The 22,865-nt window shown below is 43.6% G+C and overlaps 1 protein-coding gene across 1 annotated transcript in view; it reads left to right on the forward strand.

Moving 5' to 3' along the window:
- Positions 1 to 22,865, forward strand: part of PAPPA (pappalysin 1) — a 175,419-nt gene that overhangs the window by 20,677 nt on the left and 131,877 nt on the right. Inside the window, exon 2 of the mRNA XM_059486423.1 lies at positions 5,814 to 6,882. Coding sequence (XP_059342406.1) covers positions 5,814 to 6,882 — 1,069 coding nt within the window. The remainder of the gene's footprint in view (positions 1 to 5,813; positions 6,883 to 22,865) is intronic.

The raw sequence follows: 22,865 nt of genomic DNA on the forward strand, positions 1-22,865 counted from the left end.
TAGTTGCTCTCACCTCCCTGTTTTCAGACTTCAAGGTATCTCATTGAGCAAATGAGTGACTGGGAATTTGAGAAACAGTACACAATGTACGCCTAATTTGATGCTAAATTACACTGATATAAAGATTTTGATTTTAAAGGGCCTGGGGCTAAATTCTCAATGTTAATTAGGCATGGCTGTATTAGACTCTCTATTTCTACACGATGAAGTTCTTGTCTTTCATAGCAGAACAAAAAGAACTCCGTCCTCTCTCAGGTCTGAATCCTCTGGCATAGCTTGTAAAGGATAAAGCCTGGTGTGAATTCAGCTAGATTGATAGCAGCACCAAACATCCCCTTTTTGCTCTTTAAGTAGTACATTGCCACCTGAGCAAGCCTTAGGTGGTTTTCTTGAACCGCTCCTTGTCTCAGGGGGTGGCCTCAGGAGGCCTCTTAGCTGTGTTGGAAATGGTATAGACAGAGATGTTGCCTTAAGTACTCTGAACTTTGAATTATTTAACTGTTATGGAAGGAAGTGGGGCTGGGGGAAGCACAGCAAAGGAAAGGAGTGATTATTTCTCCCCTTTGTAAAACTATATTGGGTTCAACGTCACACCATGAAATATCCAGTGCAGAACTCAAGAACTGCTCCAGTGGATCTTCACTGACTTATCCAATTGCATGGAACATGGGGATACTTAACCCAAATCTGTCGGTTTTAATTATTTTCCTCTGGACAGATAAAAGCTTTCTATAGGTTCCTGTAGAATATTTGCTCTTTCAAGCGTTCTTCTGCGCTTTGATACTGAACGATTAAAGCATGCTAAAGAAAAAAACAGCCCCAACCTTTAGCTCCCTGTTCTTGGGCCCCCTGACTGCAGCTTTGATTGTTGACCTAAATTCCCCTTTCATAACTGAGTCCTGTCACCTCTGGTTGGAGTCTCCCAGAAAAACAGGCACGGCCAACTTTCAGAAGTGCAGGGCACTGTTTTCTGTTCTGCCTTGCGCGGCTCTGACGGCTCCGCAGCACCTGATGTGTTCAAAGTCAAACTCAGCTCCCTCTTCCCCTTCCCCCACCTCACCCTCCTGGAAATGAAACCATAACAAGGTTTTTGGGTTTTTTTTACTTTTACTTTTGCCTTTCTCCCTCTCCCTCTCCCCCCACTTCCCATTGCTCAGCAAAGAGAGGAAACTTTTCCTGCGTGGAGAATGAAATTCTTCGTTCGTTCTATGGCTGGGTTGGTTGCTGCTAAGATTGCTGTTATCCAGACATAAGAAATGGCACTGAAGTGAGAGAAGGAGGCCCTGGAGGATGTCATTTATAACATGACAGTGGGTTACAGCAGGTTGGATGGGCTACTCCAGCCTCTCTTGTGTCAAACTCTGCCCACAGAGGGCTGCTCTGGCTCCAGCAGCCTCCAGCTGCGAGTTCCTGTTCCTCTGCTCCCATCCCAGTTACAGCTCACCCAGGGCTGTCTCCCACAAGTTCAGCAGCTGGTGTTCCATGCTGTGCTCCTGCTGGAACAGTGCCCAGAGACCACATAAAGATGTGGCTTTATTTAAATCTCCAGAAAAGTCCTGAAAACAAAGTGGGTCATAAATGCTGGTGTTGGTTAGGGGGTGCTGGAAGAGGTCAGATGGACAGTGATGGTGGAGCTATTGTGGGTCAGTAGCCAAAGAACTGAGATATTGCTTGTAAAAGGAAAGAAGGAGACTGTCTTTCTCATTTTCCATGTTTGGCTTTTGGCTTTGAGCTGCTGGAGTTGAATTATCCAGCTTTCCCCACTCTTTTGATGCCTAGGAATTTACTTTTCCTATAAGGGACAAACATCATAGGACTGGAAGAAGCCTTGTGGGCCATTGAAGTCTGTCTCTGGCCAAGCATAAAGGAATGTGGCATCTTCCTCTGTTTGTGCACTTCTCCAAAGTCCTCCAAGAAGTGACTCACTCCTTTGTGGGGAAGGGAGGCTTCCAGAGCCTCTTGCTGGAAAGCTGAACTACCACCTCTAATTTTTTTTTTTCTTTTTAATTAAATACAAAATTCCATTTCAATCCCTTGGGCTTCAGGAACAAGAGCTTTAGAAGGAAAAAATCATTCAGACTAAGGAGTAGGAAGGGCTGTCAGTGTTCTCCTCAGCTGGAACTCCATCCCTTTCTAGCAACTCAGGGCAAGCAGAAGTGAAGAAAACTGTTTGCTGCCGTATGAAACTTGTACATATTTTTTTAATCTAATTTCTGTGGGGAAAACAAACATCAGTTTTATTTCACACCATTTCTTGGCTCAGAAACTTCAGGCACATTCGCCAAATTGTGGTTTTTCAGTCATTGGCTGTGTCTCATTTACCATGAGGCCTCTTTGGTTGGTAAAGAGATATTAAGTAGCTAAAAATGTCCTTCACTGTATTATTGTAAAGATTTCTCAGTGTAAATGAGAATTTAAACTCTGTACATTTCTATGTAAATGTTGATTGTGGTCACAGCTGACTTAAAATTTGGAGTGTCAACCATTATGTGGGGTGATTTTGCTCAAAACCAGCCTTGTTTGGGGTAAAAGAGGCCTCTTCTTGTTTAAAATGTTCTTAATTATGTCTGAGAAATAACTCACGGCTATGGAACCTTTTACTAAATTGAAATAAATTGTGAAAAGATCAAATTATTCAGTTTTCAGAAGTTCTGGCAATTATTTCACATGTCCCTCTTCCAATGGCTTTGCCCTTATTAGTTGTCATAGAAGAAGTAATAAATTCTTTTATTATGACATCCAGTGTCCCAGCTGAAATTAGTTTCATTGTGCTGGGGACAAAACGGAAAAGTGACACTCCCTTAGCCAGAGGATCCTCAGTCCAAAGCCAAAAGTAAAGGGAAGGATTGGGAAAATAGGTGAAGCATTCAAGCAAAAGAGGGTCATGAGGAACTGGTACAACTTGCAAGGGAGTTGGGTTTCTTATCCCAGCACAAGGGGCTGTGGGTTTCTCATCCCTTTTTCTAAATTTTTTCATTTCTCTTAAGAATAAAACAAACTCTTGCTGCTGAAAGGCTTGTGCTCAATCCATCTTTTCATCAAGAGTTGGAGTCTGCAATAGTAAAAGTTTGAGAAAATAATACTGTACGTGGCATAAGGATTCAGCAATGACCTTTGCCCTAAAGTAGAAAATGCAAGGAACTGGAATAGTAGAGTGTTTTAGTTCATCAGCTTTCATACTGGTGTGTTCAGTGGTGTCCCTATTGTCACTGGATTTTTTCTTTTCCTGTCCTTCTTTGGCTCCCTGTAAATCTTGAATTGATGGCAGCTGTTTGAGCCCAACTCAAGACACGTTGCATCACATCAGGGTTTAAAGGCTCAAAGGCAAGGGAGGATTGCTACTATTCTGTAGTATTCCTCCAGCAGCTCCTCATGCTCAGCTGAGGTCAATCACCAGCATCAGGCAGCGCTTCAGAGAGAGGAAGATATACTTTAAATGCTGCCTGGGAAACTGGATTTCCATTCTGCAATAATTTCAGTTCTTTGGGGGAATATTTCTAGCCCTGGTCAGTGTAAAGAGCAAAAACTCTTGACCCTTAAAAACTGTATGGTGGGCTTTCCTGGGACTCGAGACCTGTTCCAGGACTTCCAGCTGTCCATCCAACCGTGGGGATCTTGGATGCCTGAAGAAACAGGTGGAGCAGCTTATGTGTGTGTGCAGCTGCTTTGTGATCCACACACCTGGAGGATTTGGTCACTGGAGGTGGCAAATGAGGCTGGAGATGGTGGGGATTGAGGTTAGGGTTGAGTTGTCCTCCTGTGCCTCAGTCAAAACAGCCCAGGGAGTCCCTGGGGTTCCCCTGGCTGTGTTGAAGACATGCAGATTCTCAGAGGGATTTGTTGGGACAAGCCCATTTCTGCATCACTTTTTCTTCTCTCACCATGCTGGCATTTCCTGGCAGGCAAAAACTCTCTTACAAAATGCCTGATCAGCTCTAATGGTCTTATTACAATAAGCTGAGATTTTTATGACTTATTTGGGAGAGGGACTTGTCTTGCCAGCTGTATTCTTATTCATTGCAGTATTATCCACCCACTATCATTGGACAATACCTTCATTTGAGATTCATAAAAATACAGACTTTTATGGGCTCTCATCCAACTGAAAATGAATGCTATGTAAAAGCATTTATTTCCTAAAGAAAAACTTAAAAATGCTTCAAAAACAGATTCCAGAAGGTTATTGGTAGCTTTGGCTCTCGTATCACAAGTTCCTCGGGTAAATACCATCCCAGCAAATGCAATTTTTTTTTTTTAGCACATTTGTTTTTTCCTTGCCTGGTTCTCCTCCTCTCCTTTCTCATGATCAGAAGTAGCAGTATAAACCAGAAGCTGGTCTTGAAAAGGTTTTGAACTGAGTGCACCCTACAGATGAATAAACACATTACCTTCCGAACTCTGGGATCTCTCTTCCAAAGGAAACAGGAAAAGGGGGAGCTCAGAATCCCTAGCAAAATACCAGCGTGCAGAAAAAAGGCCCGTTTAAATGTTTTTAACTTTCCCATCAGAAGAGTTTTTTTACAGGGGGAGGAGGTGGAGAGGGGCAGGGTGTGAGGAGAAGGGGGGAAGGTGGGTGCTGGGAGAGGGGAGGAAAAATACAGTGAATGCTCCTGTAACCTTTGCTCTGTTGATACTAGACAAGACTGCACTGTTAATGAGTGATTGTTAACAGATGGCTCTTGAGCAACTTAGTCAGAAGCAGAAGATGTTATTTGGTTGTAGTGAGGGGAGGGTGAGGGTGCAGGGGTGAGGTAAGGGGATATTTAGTCTTTTCACGAGGACTGAACTGTCAGAGATTTATGATTTTCCTTTAGGCTTTTGGAAGTGGAGGCTCTGGGGAAGGATTGTTTTCTATGTGCTGATAGTAGAAAGGCCATTTGGTGCTGAAAGCTCCAATGATTTTGTTTTTGGTGAGGGGTGTCCCTGCAGCCCTTGGCCTTTGAGGACTGAAGGATGGAAATGTCTGTCTTTAACTGGCTGAGCCTTGTGTCCCAAACTGGGGAGGAATGGGCTCTGTCCACTGCTTGGAGCTGTCTGAGGCCTGGGTGAGAGAGCTCCAAATATGGATCTACTCTTTGGGAGAGAAGTCTTTCCACGGTGCATTGAGGTGTTAGGAAGTGTTCCTGTGAGGGGGCAGGAACCTTTCTGAATGTCCATCTTTCTGGGGATGTCCATCTGTGTGGATTTCTTGTCCTTTTCCCAGCGTGGTATATACCAGTGTATGCCATGTGCCCACTGGCTTTTATTGGGTATGACTTTGAAGGCAGCCTGAACACATCCCATTCACTCTCTGCAGGATTTGCATGGTTGAACTTAACAAGGTGACTGCAGCTGCTCAGTGCTTCTCAAAGTGTACAGAATTTAGATTTTGTATTTATTTTCCTTCTGGACCTTATTAGACACACGGTTCAGGGGTATGAGGGATGAGTGACATCAGCAGGGATTGGTTCTCAAGACTGTTTTTGTTTTCAACCACTGATGAATGGCTTGAGGGAAGGGAAGGGAAGAACCAAATGCACAGTCCAACATTTTGCTGATAGGTATTTGCAGGAAAGTTTTGGACTTTGGTCAGGAAAAGGGAATCCCATTTGTACACGCCACTGGCAAATCTTTACCTTTAATAGGAATTCTTGACATGACCTCCCACAATGGTGCACTAGATGATTTAAAGTCTTCCTTGTGCACTAACTATCTAGCAGATGTAGGTGAGTGTGTGTATATACATTTAGAGAGATATATTTACACAATTTAAAGACTAACGCCTTCATTCTGTCATCCTTATTTATTCCTATTTCTCTTTTGGGGGCACATAGGACTGTATGACAAATGTTCTTACACCTCCCGTGACCGAGGCTGGGTCCTGGGGATTAACACCGTCAGTGACCAGGGGAACAGAGACCCCCGCTATTTCTTCTCGCTGAAGACGGACCGTGCTCGCAAAGTCACCACCATTGCAGCACACCGCAGCTACCTCCCCAACCAGTGGGTGCACCTGGCTGCCACCTACGACGGGCGCCTGATGAAACTCTACGTCAACGGTGCCCAGGTGGCCACGAGCGGAGAGCAAGTGGGCAGCATCTTCAGCCTGCTGACCTTGAAATGCAAGGTGCTCATGCTGGGAGGAAACGCCCTGAACCAGAACTATCGGGGTTACGTGGAGCACTTCAGCCTCTGGAGGACAGCCCGGTCTCAAAAGGAGATCTTGTTGGACATGGAGCAGGCGGTCCACAGGCAAGACATGCCCCTACCTCAGCTCGTTCTTCAAGACAGTTTACTGAATGTGAAAAGCTCCTGGTCTCCCATGAAGGACGGCAGCAGCCCTCAGACCAAGTTCAGCTACCACCACGGCTATTTGCTGGACACCAGCCTGGAGCCTCCTCTCTGCGGGCAGACGGTGTGCGACAACACGGACGTCATCGCCAGCTACAACAAACTGCCCAGGTTCCGCCGCAACAAAACCGTGCGCTACCGCGTGGTGAACCTGTACGACGACCAACACCAGAACCCCACGGTCAGCCAGCAGCAGATCGAGTTCCAGCACCAGCACCTGAACGAGGCTTTCAGCTGTTACAACATCACCTGGGAGCTGGAGGTGCTGGAGGTGAAGAACTCTTCCCTTCGCCACCGGCTCATCCTGGCCAACTGCGACATCAGCAAGATTGGGGACGAGAACTGTGACCCCGAGTGCAACCACACCCTGACGGGCTACGACGGCGGTGACTGCCGGCACGTGCGCCACGCGCTCTTCAACAAGAAGAAGCAGAACGGGGTGTGTGACATGGATTGTAATTACGAGAGGTACAACTTCGATGGGGGGGAGTGCTGCAACCCAGAGATAACAGAAGTCACCAAGACCTGCTTTGACCCATATTCTCCTTACAGGTAGGCAATTTCTTTTTATGGTCGTATTGATGAATATCTGTCTGGGTATTGATCGTCCTGCTGGCTGTTGAAGGCTTTCATTGTTGCTATTATGGGTTTTGGAGTTTAATGAATTTATTTTTTTTTCCTCAGTATTTGGCTCACATTGCAGTTCTCCAAATGCAATCTCAGTAATGGTCTCAGCAGTGTGTTACCCCTGAATTGGTATTCTCCAGCCTGGCTAAGGAAAATCTGTGCTAAAGACTGAAGCAGCCAATTTTGAGAGACGCATTAGTTGTTGGCTATGAGCAGCATATTGTAACAGTGCACAGTTTATTTTAACTCCAGACTCTGAGGAGTGGGGATTAGATGTCACAGAAAGCTCATGTGTATTTGGAGAGGGAAAAGGCCCTCAGGCATCAAACAGAACATGAATCCTCTTAGGTAGACTTTAATTCTGTAGCACTTCTGTGAAGGTAGGTAAGTAACTCCATACTCTTAGTGCTGTGTACGGCTCTCTGTGGGCACTGCTGTGGAGGCACAGCTGAGTCTGGGGGCTGTGAGGAGGGAGGTGGGTACCAGGTTCCTGTTGCACACTCTGTGTGGGTAATGAAACTCTTCTCTGCCCCTTTCTAAATATAAATAAGAACAGGGGTAATGCCACTTCATTGCAGAGCAGCTTTCTGTGGGTGGATGTGAGCTCATAAAATCCTCAGCTCCTCAGCTCAGGCTTCCTTGGGCTGCAGTTTGAGGAGTGGCACAGTCAAATAACTTGCATCAGGTGTGTACCACATACCTACAATTACTCCAAATTCAGACAAGTTAGTATGTTTAAGTAATATTGTGTTTCTTGTGAATGAGTTAGAAGTATAAGCACAGAAAAGATGAAGATTAAAGCTGACATTCTGTTGTCTGCATTCCATGTTACAGCTTTTTTAGGGCAATTCATGGAGCCATAGAGGGTAAACTTCTAAATGGTCAAAATACCCAACACTAAAGTACAGGTAAAGAAGGAAAGTACAAACTCTTCAGGAGTGTTTTCCATTGCAGCAATTCAGGTTATATTTATAGCTTGCTTAATAGAGAGAAATTTTTAAACAACATTATCAGCTCTACTGGAGCTTTAAATACACATAATTAAGTTGGAAAGAAAAGCCTTTTTTTTTTTTTTTTTTACTCCAGCAAGGTTGTTTTTTAAAACCTCCTTCTAGCTCAGTTTGACTTCAGTCACTTACCAGTGAACAAAGCTCAAATGAGGAAATTCTTTAAATATTAATGCTTGAAAACATTGAAAGGAAAAATACCAATTTTTAATACTGTTCAAATGGAGAGGAACTCAACTAAGCAAATATCATCAAAGGCATAATGCAAATTGGATTGCTTTAACATTGTGGTTCTGAGAATTCAAGGTGTTAGCTGTAGCAACTAATACAATTTTTGGGAAAAAAAAATACATTATTTTTAATCTGACAGTACCCTTTTATCACTTGTTCTGTGACCAGCATATTACAATTTGGAGACAACCAGACAACCACCTTGCTGAGCTTGTCTGGAGGACTTAGATCTCATGGCCTTGATCTCACGGATCGTCTATAAGTTCATTTTGACTTGAGAAAAACCTCCTCTTGACCTCAAAGAGTAGGGGAGGCCTGAAGATCCTCTTCCACAGCCTAGAGCCTCAGAAAATCCAGAGATGCTCCAAAGATTTTTTTTTTTTTTTTTTTTTTTTTTTTGTGACAGACAGATTTGTCTATCTTTGCACAGGCATTGTATTGCAGCATTGATCATTGGCAATGAAACCACAGAGGGCAGTAGGAGAAATTCCATGTCTCTGGAGCCTTTATTTGGTGGCTGATGTGCTTTGGCAGAGCCCAAATTCACTGCTGTGGCAAGAGTTTGTACTCAGTAAGGCAAAATAGAGCAGTTAGGCCTGTGGATTTATCACTGAAGTTTGTAAGCCTGACTCACACTGTTTTGGGAATTTAGGTTAACAAATACAGGTTTAGGGCAGTGATTTTGGCAGCAAAGCCTTTACTGAGTATAAGGGTGAAGATTCAAACCCTGTGTTTGGCTTTGGTATTGCTGTCAGCCTCATCCCCTGAGAGACAGATTTCCATGTCAATTAGTGACAAAGTAAAAATCTGGTTGGCACCATCTGGGCCCATTTTGCATCCCCAACCCCTCTTGTCATCGCTTTCATTGGCCAAGAGTCCTCAGTCCCCTCTGGTGCAGACCTTGCACCACAGCAGTGAAGATGTTGCAGCCATGGAGAGCTCACATCTCAGTTCAGGTATTTCTTCCACCAAAGTTCAGTCCAATAATAGAAGAAGAAAGGACAAAGATCCTTCAATCTGGTGAGGAAACAGAGGGAAGAAAGATGAAATGGTAACAATAAAAATTTTCTGAACTTTATTTCTAAAGACTTTTCAGAGTCTTCCTTGGTACTGGGCTTTGTTCCTTCACACCCTCAGTGTCAGCAGTTGCAGCCAGCTGTTCGCCAAGCAGAGCTTATTCATGAAATACTTCTGTCCTCTGGAACCAACCAAAAAGTGCTAATGCTTGATTAATGCTGTAATAAACAGGAACCCTCCTCAGTGCCTCTTTATCCCCAATCCCCAAAAGATGATTTATCTGTTCCCAGCCACTTTCCTTCTTCTGATCATGAGTCCCAGTCCATGAAGCTCCATCCTGGGACAGAGTTGCTCTGAGCCTTGATACAAAAACCACTGTGGGTGCTTTGTGACTAAGTGATACGACTGGAACAATTCCAAGACACCTCTGATCTGTGTTACGATTTTCTTGTGATCCTTTTGGGCACCTGGGACAAAGGGCTCAGGTACTTTGATGGTGTCACTCAGTCACTGTGGTGGTGAAACTGTGGTGACTTCAGAGCTGATCCCAGCAGCACAGCTGGTTGGTTTCTTTTCTGCTTCCTGCCTGTCTTTGTGGCACCTCTCCAAAAAATATTTAACTCCAAAAAGCTGATGTTCCATGCCACAGTGAGGTGGCAGAGATTTAAGTTTGTCAGCGGGACAGCACTAAGAATGGGAATTCTGCTCTCAGAGCTGCTCAGCAGAAAAGCTGTAAACATTGTGGTACCAACTAGATCATCTCTTTTTTAATAGCCTGCAGGGAAAAAACAAAGGACTGGTTATCATTAGCCACACAGCAGGCTTTATCCAAGAATATCTGCCTCACTTCTTTTCATTAATTTCATGAGAGTGGGACAAAATGTATTTTGTCCCAGCAGAAGGTTTACAAATATTGTTCTGCTTTTCTGCAATTCCGGGAAATTAGAACATGCTAAGATCATACAGTTTGGCCCAATACAAAAGGGAAGGAGCAAGAACAAGCACCCTTGCCAGAAAGACTCATTCTTTGTGTTATTTGGTATATTGCTGGTTACAAAATAGGGAAGACTTTGAGCCTATGACACCTACCATGGCTGCTTTTCAAAGAACTTGAAAGAAGCAGCAAGGGATCATAGGAAACCATGCTCGGTAAATGCCATTTGATGTGGTGAGTTCTTGCACCATCCTATGGTTAACTGAGACGTTCCTTTTATGTAATATTGGGCTTGCACATCAGGCTTCACCACAGGATTCCATGGACAGATAAGGAAGCATTCCCCTTGGTGCCTTCTTAGGAAAACGTTGATGAAATTCCTGAAGCAGTAAAAGTACTGGAGTCTCTTCAAGCTCCCTCGATCCATATGGCCTACCAAATACTTGCTGGAAATCACCCCAGAATAAATGTCCTGGGAACAGGCTTTCTCAACATCCACATGTGTGCCCCAAAGGCTCAGAGCCTTTCAATTCTGCCTAAAAGAGGGGCAGGACGAGCTGTACAAGCTCTGGTCCTTTTGCAGCAAACTCAGGTTGGCACCAAACCAAGGAATCACAGAACCACAGAATGATTTGGGTTGGAAGGAACCTTAAAGATCATCCAGTTCCAGCCCTCCCTGAGAGTTGGAGCCTCTGTGTCCTTTTCTAGCACTTGTATTGGACAGTTCAGCTCTGTTCACATCGTGTCACACCACGTCCCAGGCATACATAAATTAGATTTGAAATACATGCCTGACCCATTTGTAGGAATTTCCACAGTGGTTTTGAGCAGCAGTGGGTGTGACAGAGCTGTGTGTGGGCACACTGGGCTAGGGCATCAGGAGGAGGAGGTGGTGGCTAATCCATAGCCCAGGGCAGTCTCAGACAGGTGACTGAGCTGCACTTCAGGGCTCTTCCATGGAGTACCAGCTCAACCTCTTTTCCTTCTCTTCTGCTGGAAATCTCTTCATGAGATGTACTTGAAAAATATGGTCAGCTTGCTCTGGAGGAGGGAGGCACACTGAATGCCCTTTTCCAGGAGCTGAAGTTGTAAGAAACACTCCTTGATTCCCAATAAAGCACTAATCCTAAACACTAAAAAGAACAGAAGAAATTCTTCAAAGCTTTTCAGTTCCGGGAGCTTGAGAACTTAATCCCCTGCCTCGATGAGACCATTGTGCAGCTCTTGACATCAAGGATGCCTGCATTCACATAGGTATCAGACAGACATATAGCAAATACCTGAGTTTTTGTCTAGGGATTCAGTGTTAAATGCCCGGTTCTTTAATTAGCAGCTCCAGGGCTGTTTAGGAGGCAAAGAGTAATTCTGTCAAGGAGAGAACTGCTGTATCTTGGTAGTTGTCACCCAAAAGCCAAGTCCCAACAGGAAATCCTCTGTTCCCTCTGTTTATTCTGTCCTCTGTTCCAGATGTCAGGGATGTTAATCAGCTGGGAGGAGTTGCATCTGTTCCCATGCTAGCAACTGACATTTATAAGTCTAGTATTGAATTCTGATACAGGCAGGACTGCAGTGCTGAAGAAACTATTTCTATACGATTCCACACCCTAGGAACAGTAGGAGTTTGCTCAGTTTAGCTTGACCCACAGTCAACTTTTCCAACAGCTTTTTTTCAAGAAACATTTTTTCGCCAAGACTCATAGAACTCATGGTTTCTTTCATGGATGTTATCCATTAAGGAAAAAGATCACTGTCTGGTCAAACTGCAGGATGCTTGGGATGAAGGGGGCCTATAAAATCTATGGAGTAAACTACCAGAGATCATTAAGACTCCTTGTGGGAGACAACAGATTAAAGTATTATTATACCCCCAGTGCTGATGCAGACCCATTTGTCTCTGAACCCCCACGTGGAAGATTTGCAAGTGCACAGTCTGCAGATTTGACGGGGTTTGAATTTGCCCCTTGCTGCTGGGCAGCACCACATCCTCTAGGATCAGCTGCCCCATGGATGCTTTCCAGCAACACCTTACCAGCCTCTGGTTGAGCAAATGAGGTGGAGCTCATCCACAATGTGCAATGTGGCCATGGGTATGAGCTGGTTTATTCTCTTTGCTGGTCAATTCAAATTGTAGCATCTCTCACACAAACCCACAGTCTGATCATGTCCAACAGGCCTCTTTCAGTGCTGTGGGGCCTTGTGTTCCTCCTCCTGGTTTTCTCCCATAGCCATTGGTGTACAACCTCTATTCAGCTCTGGTTGTGGGGTGACCTTTGGGTTTTTAATTAACATAGCTGAACCTCCTGTGTAAATTCAGGAGGATGTAGCCTTCACACTGAAAAAGATGCACGGTATAGTTCTGTGGCAAGCTTAACTAGGTGCAAGGCTTACATTTGCAATTCCGATTCTATCCCTCAGACTTCTTTTCTGATAAGGATTTAAGCACAATTGTTGCAAGCAATAGCTGTCCCTTGGGGAAATGCAGGGCAGCCATCTCCACTGTGCTCCATTTACAGCACCCACAAACTGGGTGCATTTGACTTTGCTTCTCTCATGGATTGCTAGACCTGGGCAAAGAGTATTTCAGTTGGGCTTTTTTTGCACAGGGCTGGGGAAACTGAGTGGATGTTTTGGTTTATCTTCTCTTAATTGAGGTGAATTAATTGTCCCTCAAACACCCCAAGATCAGGACAGTGTGGAGCTGTCCCATCACTTTTGTACCTGCCCACCATGAGGCACGCTTGTGCAGAGTGATGGGGCAAATTTCACACTATATGTGATGCCTTCTCCATTAGATGTAGGTCAAGACACCCACTGGAATCATCATATACTCCTAAAACTTTGTTTGTGGGTGATTTGAGAAGGATGGAGGGGCTTCAGAGAGATGCTGACCATAATTTCTCTAAGGGCATGCGGTGACACAGAGCCTCAAACAGACCTGTCAGGGCTACAGAGATATACAGGAACCCCTTCAATATTTTCAAGGTGTTCGTGAAACCTGTACTGTAAAAAAAAAGTGATGCTGATAGCCACTGTCACATTTCCTCCCTTAGAGGCAGATTCATTAAATAGGATGGACACATGCCCACCCCATAGCACAGCAGAGGGTTTAGACCAGGCATACAAGCCACTGCTGCCAGAAGCAATTTTGAGATTGCTCCATTGTAGCTGGAGCAGAGCTCCAGCACCCACATACTGTGGAGGAAGATTAGGAGCATGTGCTCTGCTGGGGTCAATGAAATCCAGTCCTTCTGTTTGGTTCAGAGTAGATTTGCAATTTTGAAGTTTCTCAGGGTAACTCAAGTGAGACTACCTAGTTTGCATGTAATTTCAGCACTCCAAATTACCATAAATTTGCAAGAAGTTGTTTTTGGGTTCATTAATAATGGATGGGTGGCTACACCATCAGAGTGCTTGCTCTCAGATTCCAAAAGGATCAGGGTGAGCTGCACTGAGGAAACTTCTTGGAGTACTTAAATGCTTGGGGTATGAAACTCTAATAAACCTCCAAAAAGCCAGGAAATTTGGAGTGAAGGCTGAAACTCCATACCTAGTGCACCCTACTGGGTCTTTGTATTTCAGAACATGTTACGTTTGTTCACTGAAATATCTCCAATATGGAACTCTTTAGGGTGGAGTTTCACCTTTAACTCTAAATTTCCTGGCATGTGTGGGTTTGAAGCACATGCTTAACTTCTCCCCAGTGCTGTTTTTCATTTTTAATTTCCTTTCTCTTTTAAAGGAGGGACCCTGCTAAAAGGACCCCTACTAAAAAGGGACCCCACTGAAACTGAAATTAGAGGGTTTGGCCTAATTTGATCTTTCTGAAATTCTTCAGAAGCACCAGCTTTTTTTTCTACCATTGTTTTAAAGACTCTTGTGGCCAATCCACCCCAGTGAAAAAGATCAATAAAATCCACACCTTGCAGACCAATTATTTTAGAAGGTACCCAGATGTTTGAGTAGTATATAAGAAACCTTGGAAATATAGAACATATCCTGTAAATTGCAGTTAAAGATCTGGCCATGGCCATTGACTGTGGTGAGCTGCTTGTTGTGAAATGCACTATTTCCATTAATTCAGTCATTGCAGAAGCAGCCCATGTTTGCTGTTGACACTCGTTGGTTACATCAGTGATGGTAAAAGAGTGGAAACAGCAGTGGTTTGGAATGGGAGAAGTGGGCAATTACCTGCAATGCTTTTAAAAATAATTTTGGCCCTAGATGTTGAAAAGATGTGTCATCACTGATTTGTGTGAGGGCAGCTTCAGCAGGCTTGAGTTACAAGGCTTTGGAGAGTAAAATTCCTTCTGCTGCCTCAAAATGCATCTTTGGAGCTACATTGCCAGTAGATAATACAGAATAAATTTGCTTCTCATTCTATAACCTTGTTGTGTCAATAAATTGTGGGCTTCACTGAGAAGCTGTGGCAGTCAACTTTCCCAGCTCAAGATTCTCTTGGTTTTTCAAATCACTCCCATCAGTTTTGCAAGGAGAATTTATCTTAGTGAGATTTCTATAGAGAAATTGGCAAAATACTGAATTTATGTGGCATTGGGCTTGTGAGTTCCTTCAGCCTCAGGCCGGGTGTGCTGGGAGTGTGGAGAGCCCCATCCTGGTTTCCCTTCCCTTCCCTTCCCTTCCCTTCCCTTCCCTTCCCTTCCCTTCCCTTCCCTTCCCTTCCCTTCCCTTCCCTTCCCTTCCCTTCCCTTCCCTTCCCTTCCCTTCCCTTCCCTTCCCTTCCCTTCCCTTCCCTTCCCTTCCCTTCCCTTCCCTTCCCTTCCCTTCCCTTCCCTTCCCTTCCCTTCCCTTCCCTTCCCTTCCCTTCCCTTCCCTTCCCTTCCCTTCCCTTCATCACTGTCATATTGTACATTTTTCATGGATAACCCTGAAATTCAGAACTTATTGAGGATTTTCAACAACTTTAGTTCATGCAAATGAAAATTCAAGTTGAAATCTGGGGACAAGTCCTGCCACAGGCTCCTTTATCACCCACCAGCAGCTCCATGCTGGGACTGGTACCCTGCAGCACCAGCAAGGAGGAGCAATTCCCTGTATCTTTTGCTAAGCTGAGTATTTCTTATTCCAGCACATAAAAGCACTTTGTCACTTCAGCAGGAGACGATATTCCTCTCCTTTCACCCTCTCCAGTATGGCCCCATCAACATCCTTGTGTTGTATTTCCAGCCTCGACTTTGTAATACAGATCACAGCTGGTTGGTTTGAATTTCCCCTGAGTTACCCAGGATGCTGCTGAAAGCACAGGAAGAGCAGAAATGCTTTAATCAGTTAAATCAATCAAAAAAAAAAAAAAAAACAAAAGATAGAGTAGACCTTAAAATTTACCCTGCAACCTTTGCTACTCGCTGTGATGACGTCTTTGTCCTGTTTCTTTAAGTGCAGGATTTTATTGGGACTTGGCAGAAGGGCGAAGTGAGGAAGACACGGGAGGGGGTTTGCTGAGTTAAAAAAGGAAAAAAGAAAATGTCAGTGAGAAAATGGAAATACCCTGATGCTCTCCAGCCTAGTGCTGGAGCCAGTCTCTCTCTCCCTCTTGCAGGGAAGGGGCTCCTTTTCCATTAGCTTTCCATGGCCATATTTAATGGGTTTGCTCTGACACGCAGCCAAGAAAGGGCTTTGCTGTGTGATGCTGGGTCCTGTGTGTGTTCAGGCATCCACAGCTGCTCCCTACCAAGGGCTGCCTTTTGACTACTGAGGTATTTTTTTATAGCCACAGAGGGCAACTATTAATAGATGAGATTTACCAAAACACAGAGCTACGCAGTGTGGTGTGGAGGGGAAGAGGGAAACCTGTGGGATTTATGTCAGGAAAATTCCATGTTGAAATTATGCTGGAAGACACAGTAAAAATGAATATGCCAAGAAGGGGATTTAATCTGTAACTTTGGGCCATGCCAGCATTTCTCCTCCATTAAGGATCTGCCCCATCACATGAAACATGTTGCTGAATTATTTCTTCAGCATTAAACAGCACAAAGTGTACTGAGGATGAAGATAAGACACATAGACATGAAATATCAGCTTTTCTGAGATGTGATTAAATACCAAAAGGAAGCGGAGGCATTCCTGACCCTGGAGACATTTCATTTTGATCAGGCATGGGATTAGGGGTAAAATGTGAAGCATTCCACATGTGTGGATGGAGGGAGCTGATCAGGACTTTGCCTCTCTGTTTATTGATTCATTTCTAATTTCCATGATACAATGTAATGAGACTGGTGGCCCTGTCAGACTCACAAATTATATTTGTGTATCAAAGACGACAGGTTTGGGAGCATGGAGAAAAGAGGAGTGAGACAATTAAAGCTGCTTTTGAAGTCAGAACTCAGACATTGATTTAATATCATAAAATCCAGATGATTTCAATTAATAGACCCATCACTGTAATCATCTGCACATTTTTTGTGCACCTTCCAAAGGCACAATGGGGAGTTACATCCCAAGCCAAGAAAAGATCCACTGACTATTGGGAGAGTCTGGGTATCAAAATCCCCTTTACACTGTGAAAAGCTTTGCTTTAAATTGCTTTGTGTTCCCTTAATTACTTAATTTGATTTTTTAAATTGAAAAAGAGACAGGGAGAGATTAACTGGTGACTAATTTCAAGTAAATAAAGAGTGCTACACTAAATTAGGGAATGTGGGTAGACACCAGAAAAGCCAGAGCTTAGTTTGATTCACGTGAGTGTGAGAGAGAATGGAAATATTTCCAAACTATCTGAACTGCTTAGGTTTGCACAACTGGCTGAGAACAATTACAAAACAACATTTTTCTGTGATCTCCTGTTTCCCATGATCTTGATGATGCTCTATTCCTGTCCTCAATCCCTGAAAATGGATCTGGAGGCAAACACAGGCATGCCTGAGGAATAGTCATAATTGCATAAACTTATATTATTCAAAACACCTGAATAAGTTTGGGCTTGGCATTTCTGGTTAAGGGGTTTTATTTTGCCTTCATGCTGATTCCTCCCAAATTGTGAGGTGTCACTCTTACTGCACTGAGAGCTGAGGATGAGCATTGGCTATTTGTAGTTGTTTCTCAGTTCCTTAGGGAACTGTTCCTGCCATCTGTTCACTGCAGGTATAGACATGATTGAGAGAATTAAATCTTAAAAGTCTTTATAATTGCTGGGAAAAGGTAGATCCTTCCACTAGGATTTAGAGCACCAAGTTTAGAGCCCAAAAGCAGGAATCCAAATTCATTCACAGTTCACATCAGGCTCCCCCATCATGCTGTGTTCCTTAACAACAATTCCACATTTCCTATTTTTAAGTACATAATGTTGTTCCAAATGGATGTTGTGCTTTCTGCCTGGACTAAGCTGCATATCCCAAGCTCTTTGAAGTCCACAGAAAGATTGAACTCCCAAAGACCTTGGTCTTTGGCTTGGATCTCCCCATCCAGAGAACATGAGAGGCTGGGAGCCTCCCTGAGACCAAGGGTGATAGCTCAGAGCAAAGCTCCTACAGAACAGAACTGCACTGGAGTGAGCAGGAGAAATATTCTGGGTAAAGGATTGATGGCAACAGTTCACAGCATTATAAAAATCACTTCCCTTTTGCCTCCAGCATTTTTTACCATGACTGTGTCAGTGCCAAAACCCAGAACACACTCACTAATTCCTCCAGAATTGATCAGTCATGATAAACTTCCAAACACAGAGTAAAATACTTCCTTCAGACACATCAGAGTGTTTCTCCCAGTTTGCCTGGAGAAATCTGTACCGTTTGATTTCCCTCCCTGCATCCAATTTGATTCAGAAAAGGGCTGCAAGTTCCTGGCTCCCTCCTCATACGCTCAGAATTCTTCTGACAGATTTACTTTTGGGGATAGATTTATTCTCGTCTTTGTGCTATAAAATGTCCTATTTATAAAGGGTGATTAGACACTAGAATGGGCTGCCCAGGGAGGTGGTGGAGTCACTGTGCCTGGTGGTGTTTAAGGAAAGACTGAATGTGGAATTTAGGGCCATGGTGTTGTTGACAAGGTGGTGCTTGGTCATAGGTTGGACTTAAAGACCTCAGAGGTCTTTTTCAACTTAATTGACTCTGTGATTATGTCTTAATTCAGGCTCAAACCTTCAACTATTCTCATCTTGATCAGACACAAAGTTCTTTTTATATCCTGCTGGGAACAATAACTGAAGAATTTCTAGTTTTCGATTTATAAAACCATCATGAGGAGATAGTCCAGTAGTGCTTGCAGGATGCCTTCTCTTCCCCCATAACTGAATAAGGCATGATGTCAGGTTTTGCAAAGTGCTTGGGCTGGCACAGAGTTGTGGAAGTGAGGGAATTCATAACAGTTCCCTCTGACCATCACAGGGAGGTGTAAGACATCTCATGTTAACATCTCATGTTAACAAAGGCTTTGTAAGTATGGGTTTGTGTAATTTGGGGTCTGTGTGCAGGGGCAAAAATGACAATCTGCAATTTTTGCTGGACCCTTTGCAGAGTTGGTTTTGTAGCCATTGAGATCTTAAGTGCTGTAGAAGTGATTAGTGACACATCACCAATAAATTACAGGAGCAAACCAGAGCAAAAGCTGATGTGTGGCTGAATGAGCAAATACAGTGAAAATTTAAGGAGAAATTAAACTGCATGGCCTGTCTACAGCAGTCAGGATCAGGACAAAAGTTGGTCAAGAAGTTTGCCATTAAGGAGAATTAGAGTATTCCCCCTCTTGTGATATCATTTGGCAGTGGAGAACAGATCTTTGCATTCTTACAGCCCTCTGCAAGAGGTCTGGGTTTGATTCACGTGGATCCACAGGCTTTGGTGCCAAAACAGGCAATTTCTGCACTCGTGTCTGAAGGCCAAATATATGGGTATGATTTCCTATAGTTTACAGTTACATGCTGGATCAGAGCTGTGTGTTTCATAAGCTGCCAGTCCAATTTAGCAGGGTCCGGGGAAATGTGTCCCCCAGGGAACGCTTACAATCAGCCCTGTGTTTTGGGCTGATAGTGCCTGTTTTCTGGTACACACGTTAGCAGATCCATATGTGAGGAAATCCAAACGTCCTTCCATCCAACTCCTGACCTGAGCACTGGCTCAGGCTGCTGCCCACTGCTGATTTTCTGCTGGCTACTTCCTCCAGTTCAGGAACTGTCCACTCTGGGAAGCACAAATGAGCACCAGGGATCTGTGCAGGAACTGTGGGTCCTGCACAGGTTTAAAACCCAGAAATTCTGAAAGTTCTGGAGTGTTTGGAAAATGCTCATTTACATCTTTCCTCCTGCTCAGCAGAGAGAAATGAGAGACAGGAATTCAATGTCAAGGAGTTCATTATGTTTGTGGTGTCTGTTACAGACGCTGTTGGCATGTTTTGCTTCCCAGCAGTCTCCTTGACAAAGGTATGATCTACTACATCTCTCTCCTGCTCTTTTATTAATTTCTTTCTGTTTTCCTAGAGAGCAAGAGTAGAAATTAAAAGAAAAAAAAAAAAAAAGTTGGCTTTAGGAAATACACTGTCCGCAATATTTTTTTTTTTTGCAACTCTGAACTATTTTCACTGCAGGTGTGTTGTTGTTTCTGCCAGATCACCTGGCAATTGACTGTGGATTCTGGGAACTTCAAAGGTAAATGTTCTCATGTAAAATTTCTGTTTCAACGACTGACATTTTCTATTTCCTTGTAATCTCGTCACGGCTGAGAAAGAACAAGAGTAACCAGCTTTTGTAAATCTTATAATATTTAGTAGTCCTTTGCATCTCACTATTCAATTTTTTCTTTTCCTTAGAAAGTGTGTTCAAGGCTTCACAGCTGAAGATAAAGATTTATTGTTATGATCCATCAATATCCCCTGAAAAAAACTCCCTAGAAACCAAATAGAGAAATATAATTCCTTTGTTGTGACAGAGATAAAAAATCTCCTGAACCTTGAAAATGTGAGGCTTCTCTTGCAGGACACTTGGTTTCCTTGAACTGAAGTTTCCATCATTTTTGTGATCTCACTTGGGTGTCTCCTACACTTTTCTGCATAAGATGAAATAAGAGGAAATTTCAGCCAGCCTCATTTGAATCAGATTTTCATTTCTTTCTCACGAAAGAGGAAGATTTGGCTTAGACCATTGATGGTCTTCCCACTGCAGCAGGACCCGCTTCGTGCACAATCCTGCCAGGAGGTTAAGAAAGGAGGTTTGGAAGTCTGTGAGTTGTAAAAATGAAAACAGAAAAGAAGCGGCATCTCCAAAGCAAAAGGAATGTTTTGCAAGCTGCATATTTGGAGTGGTTATTTTGGCCCATCAACTCCAGAAGGATCTGCAATAAACATGCTAGGTCCTTTGTGATTTTATGTGATTTTATTTTATTTTTTTGTGTTGATGTCGGCCTGATTCCAAGTCGCTCTTCATTCCAATCTCAATGTATATCTGCCTTTGTGGCACGGGGTTTATGTGCAGGGAGGATTAGTGTCAAAAACTGGTATGAAGGGAGCAAAGAATTTGGTCTTGTTCTTTTTTCACCCTGCATTTTTTGCTGTGTGGTAATTAGGGAAGATGCTGAAGGAGCAGCCCCTTAAAGTGCCAGCAGCACTGGCAGGGACAGTGCCACTGTCCCCTCCTGCAGGAGCAGTAATTGCACCGTGAGCACCCCATGGCCACAGTGCTCCCAACCCAGACCTTTGTGCTGCTTTCTAAAAATCCCAAATATTCAAATATGTGAAAAAAATCCCAAAAATCCCAAATATTCCCACATATGTCACCCACGGAGCCTACCCAGGATCCTGACCCATCCCACCCACAAAATGCTGCTACTGCAAGGGCAGAGGGCACAGGGAGCCCAGGACAGGGCTGTGTCTGTGGGGTAATTCCATTCTTTCCTGCACTCTACAGAGGGGACACAAAGCATTCCCAGTGTTCCAGAAGTGCCAAACCAAAGTCACTCCAGCTGTGGCTCCCACATCAGCAAGGCAGGTGTTTGGGCAGGCTGCAAAAGTGATCTCAAGCCTCACCTAGGATGGAGATGAGGAAGACAGGCTGGAGTTGAGTGTTAGTATTATAATTTTTTAGGAAAAAATTAATATAGAAGTTGCTCTGAGTTAGTCTCATAGTTAAAGAAAAGTCTGTCTTAAATCACAAGTTTCTTCTAGATCTCTCATTTACAGAGGCTCTACCTAACTCTTGCCCTGTTCAATGGAGTTATGACAGGCATGCATTCCTGATCTCTGGTGTTTTCATAAAAAAATCAGGTTGACTGAAACCAAAATGTCCCTTACTTGAGCTGTTTTGCAGTGTTGTTGTGCCCATATCTGTTGGTTGTTCTTGAAAGCTTTGGGTTGAGAGGTGGTAGATGCCAAATATTAGAACAGTGGCTGCTCCCTCATTGAAAGCAGAGCCTTCATTCCACAAGAATGAAGTTAATGTGCTGCTTTGTCCTCAGGAATGGTGAAATTGAGGGATTTGGGAAGGACCAGCTCGTTGTAGGGAGCGCTGATGTTCCATCTGCGGAGCACCAGCCCTTCAGGACTTTTTTGGAGATTGTGAAGTACAAGCCAAAGATTGTAAAATATGAGTGAAGGCTTGTAAAGTATGATTAGTGGCCACCAGAAGAAAACTTCAAGTATCTGCAACACAGGACACCACTTATTTAAAAGAAAGATGATCCATATTATCAGAGAATGCAGGCTCAAGGGATAGAGGAGCTAATCCTTGCTGTCAGTTTTCCCATTCAGAAGACAAGGAAAAATATTCTGTTTGCCTATTTCATGACTTCTTCACTCATGGTAAAATGTCTTGAGGGGAGGCCCAGCAGAAGGGGTTTTGTCCTGCTTCAGCATCACTTCAGTGGGTGGATGGGGCTTGGAGCAGCGCAGGGCTGGTGTCAGGGCTTTGACCAGAATGGAATTTCTCTCTTCATGTTTAGGAAGCTTTCTGAGGCCCAGAGGGGAGAAGCAGTGTGCAAGTGCCAAGCAGCACAAGTGAGAGTTAAACTAGCCTGAAATCTATACACCTTCCTCTATGGGTTTAAATTCTCCTGTGTATGTGAATGAGGCTGGCTGCAGCCAAAAGAGGTTTTCATGAAGTGGCAAAGGAAATCTGTTTTAACAGAACAGGTTCCTGAAAATATCCTTATGCTACTTCCCTCTTTATGGTTTGACTTTTCTCCTTGTTACAATGGTTCAGGCTGGAGAGTCTGGAAAAACATCAGGGTAACCAGGGCAGAGGGAATATCAGATGGAGATGAGGGATAGATAAGAGGCAAATTACAGTATATTTCTCATGGGTCATTTGGCTCTAGTCTTGAAAAGAAGAGAAAAAAATCCCAAAGTTGTAAAAGAAAGAAAAAGAGACAATCAAAACAAATAAACCTGCCAGTTTTGCTGATTTCAAAGGCCTGTGAAATGTGCATATATGCTTCAGAATGCTCTGCTGTTTTAAATGAAATGTTCCATCCTTTAATCCTACTCACTGTCTCAGAAGTTAATTGTACAGTAAGATCACAATTCTCTCTGCCAAGGTTTTCCCTTTGTTTTCTATTTTTTTTTTCTCCCTGCAAGCTGGCCAGCCAGAGTATCTTTTCCTAGTTCTGTGCAGTTGGTTATTCTCTGTAGTATATTCTGGAGTTGTGTTTAGCTTGGTAATTTGTTATGGTCATGCAAGGGAATGGGGCTTTTCAATTCTTGCTGCTTGAGGGAACTCAAAAGTTGCTCCACTCTTGGATGTAGACCCTGCAAAATCCAAAATCTGAAGGCTCAGT

This window comes from Ammospiza nelsoni, chromosome 20 (assembly GCF_027579445.1).
Source record: "Ammospiza nelsoni isolate bAmmNel1 chromosome 20, bAmmNel1.pri, whole genome shotgun sequence".
NCBI classification, from domain to species: Eukaryota; Metazoa; Chordata; class Aves; order Passeriformes; family Passerellidae; genus Ammospiza; species Ammospiza nelsoni.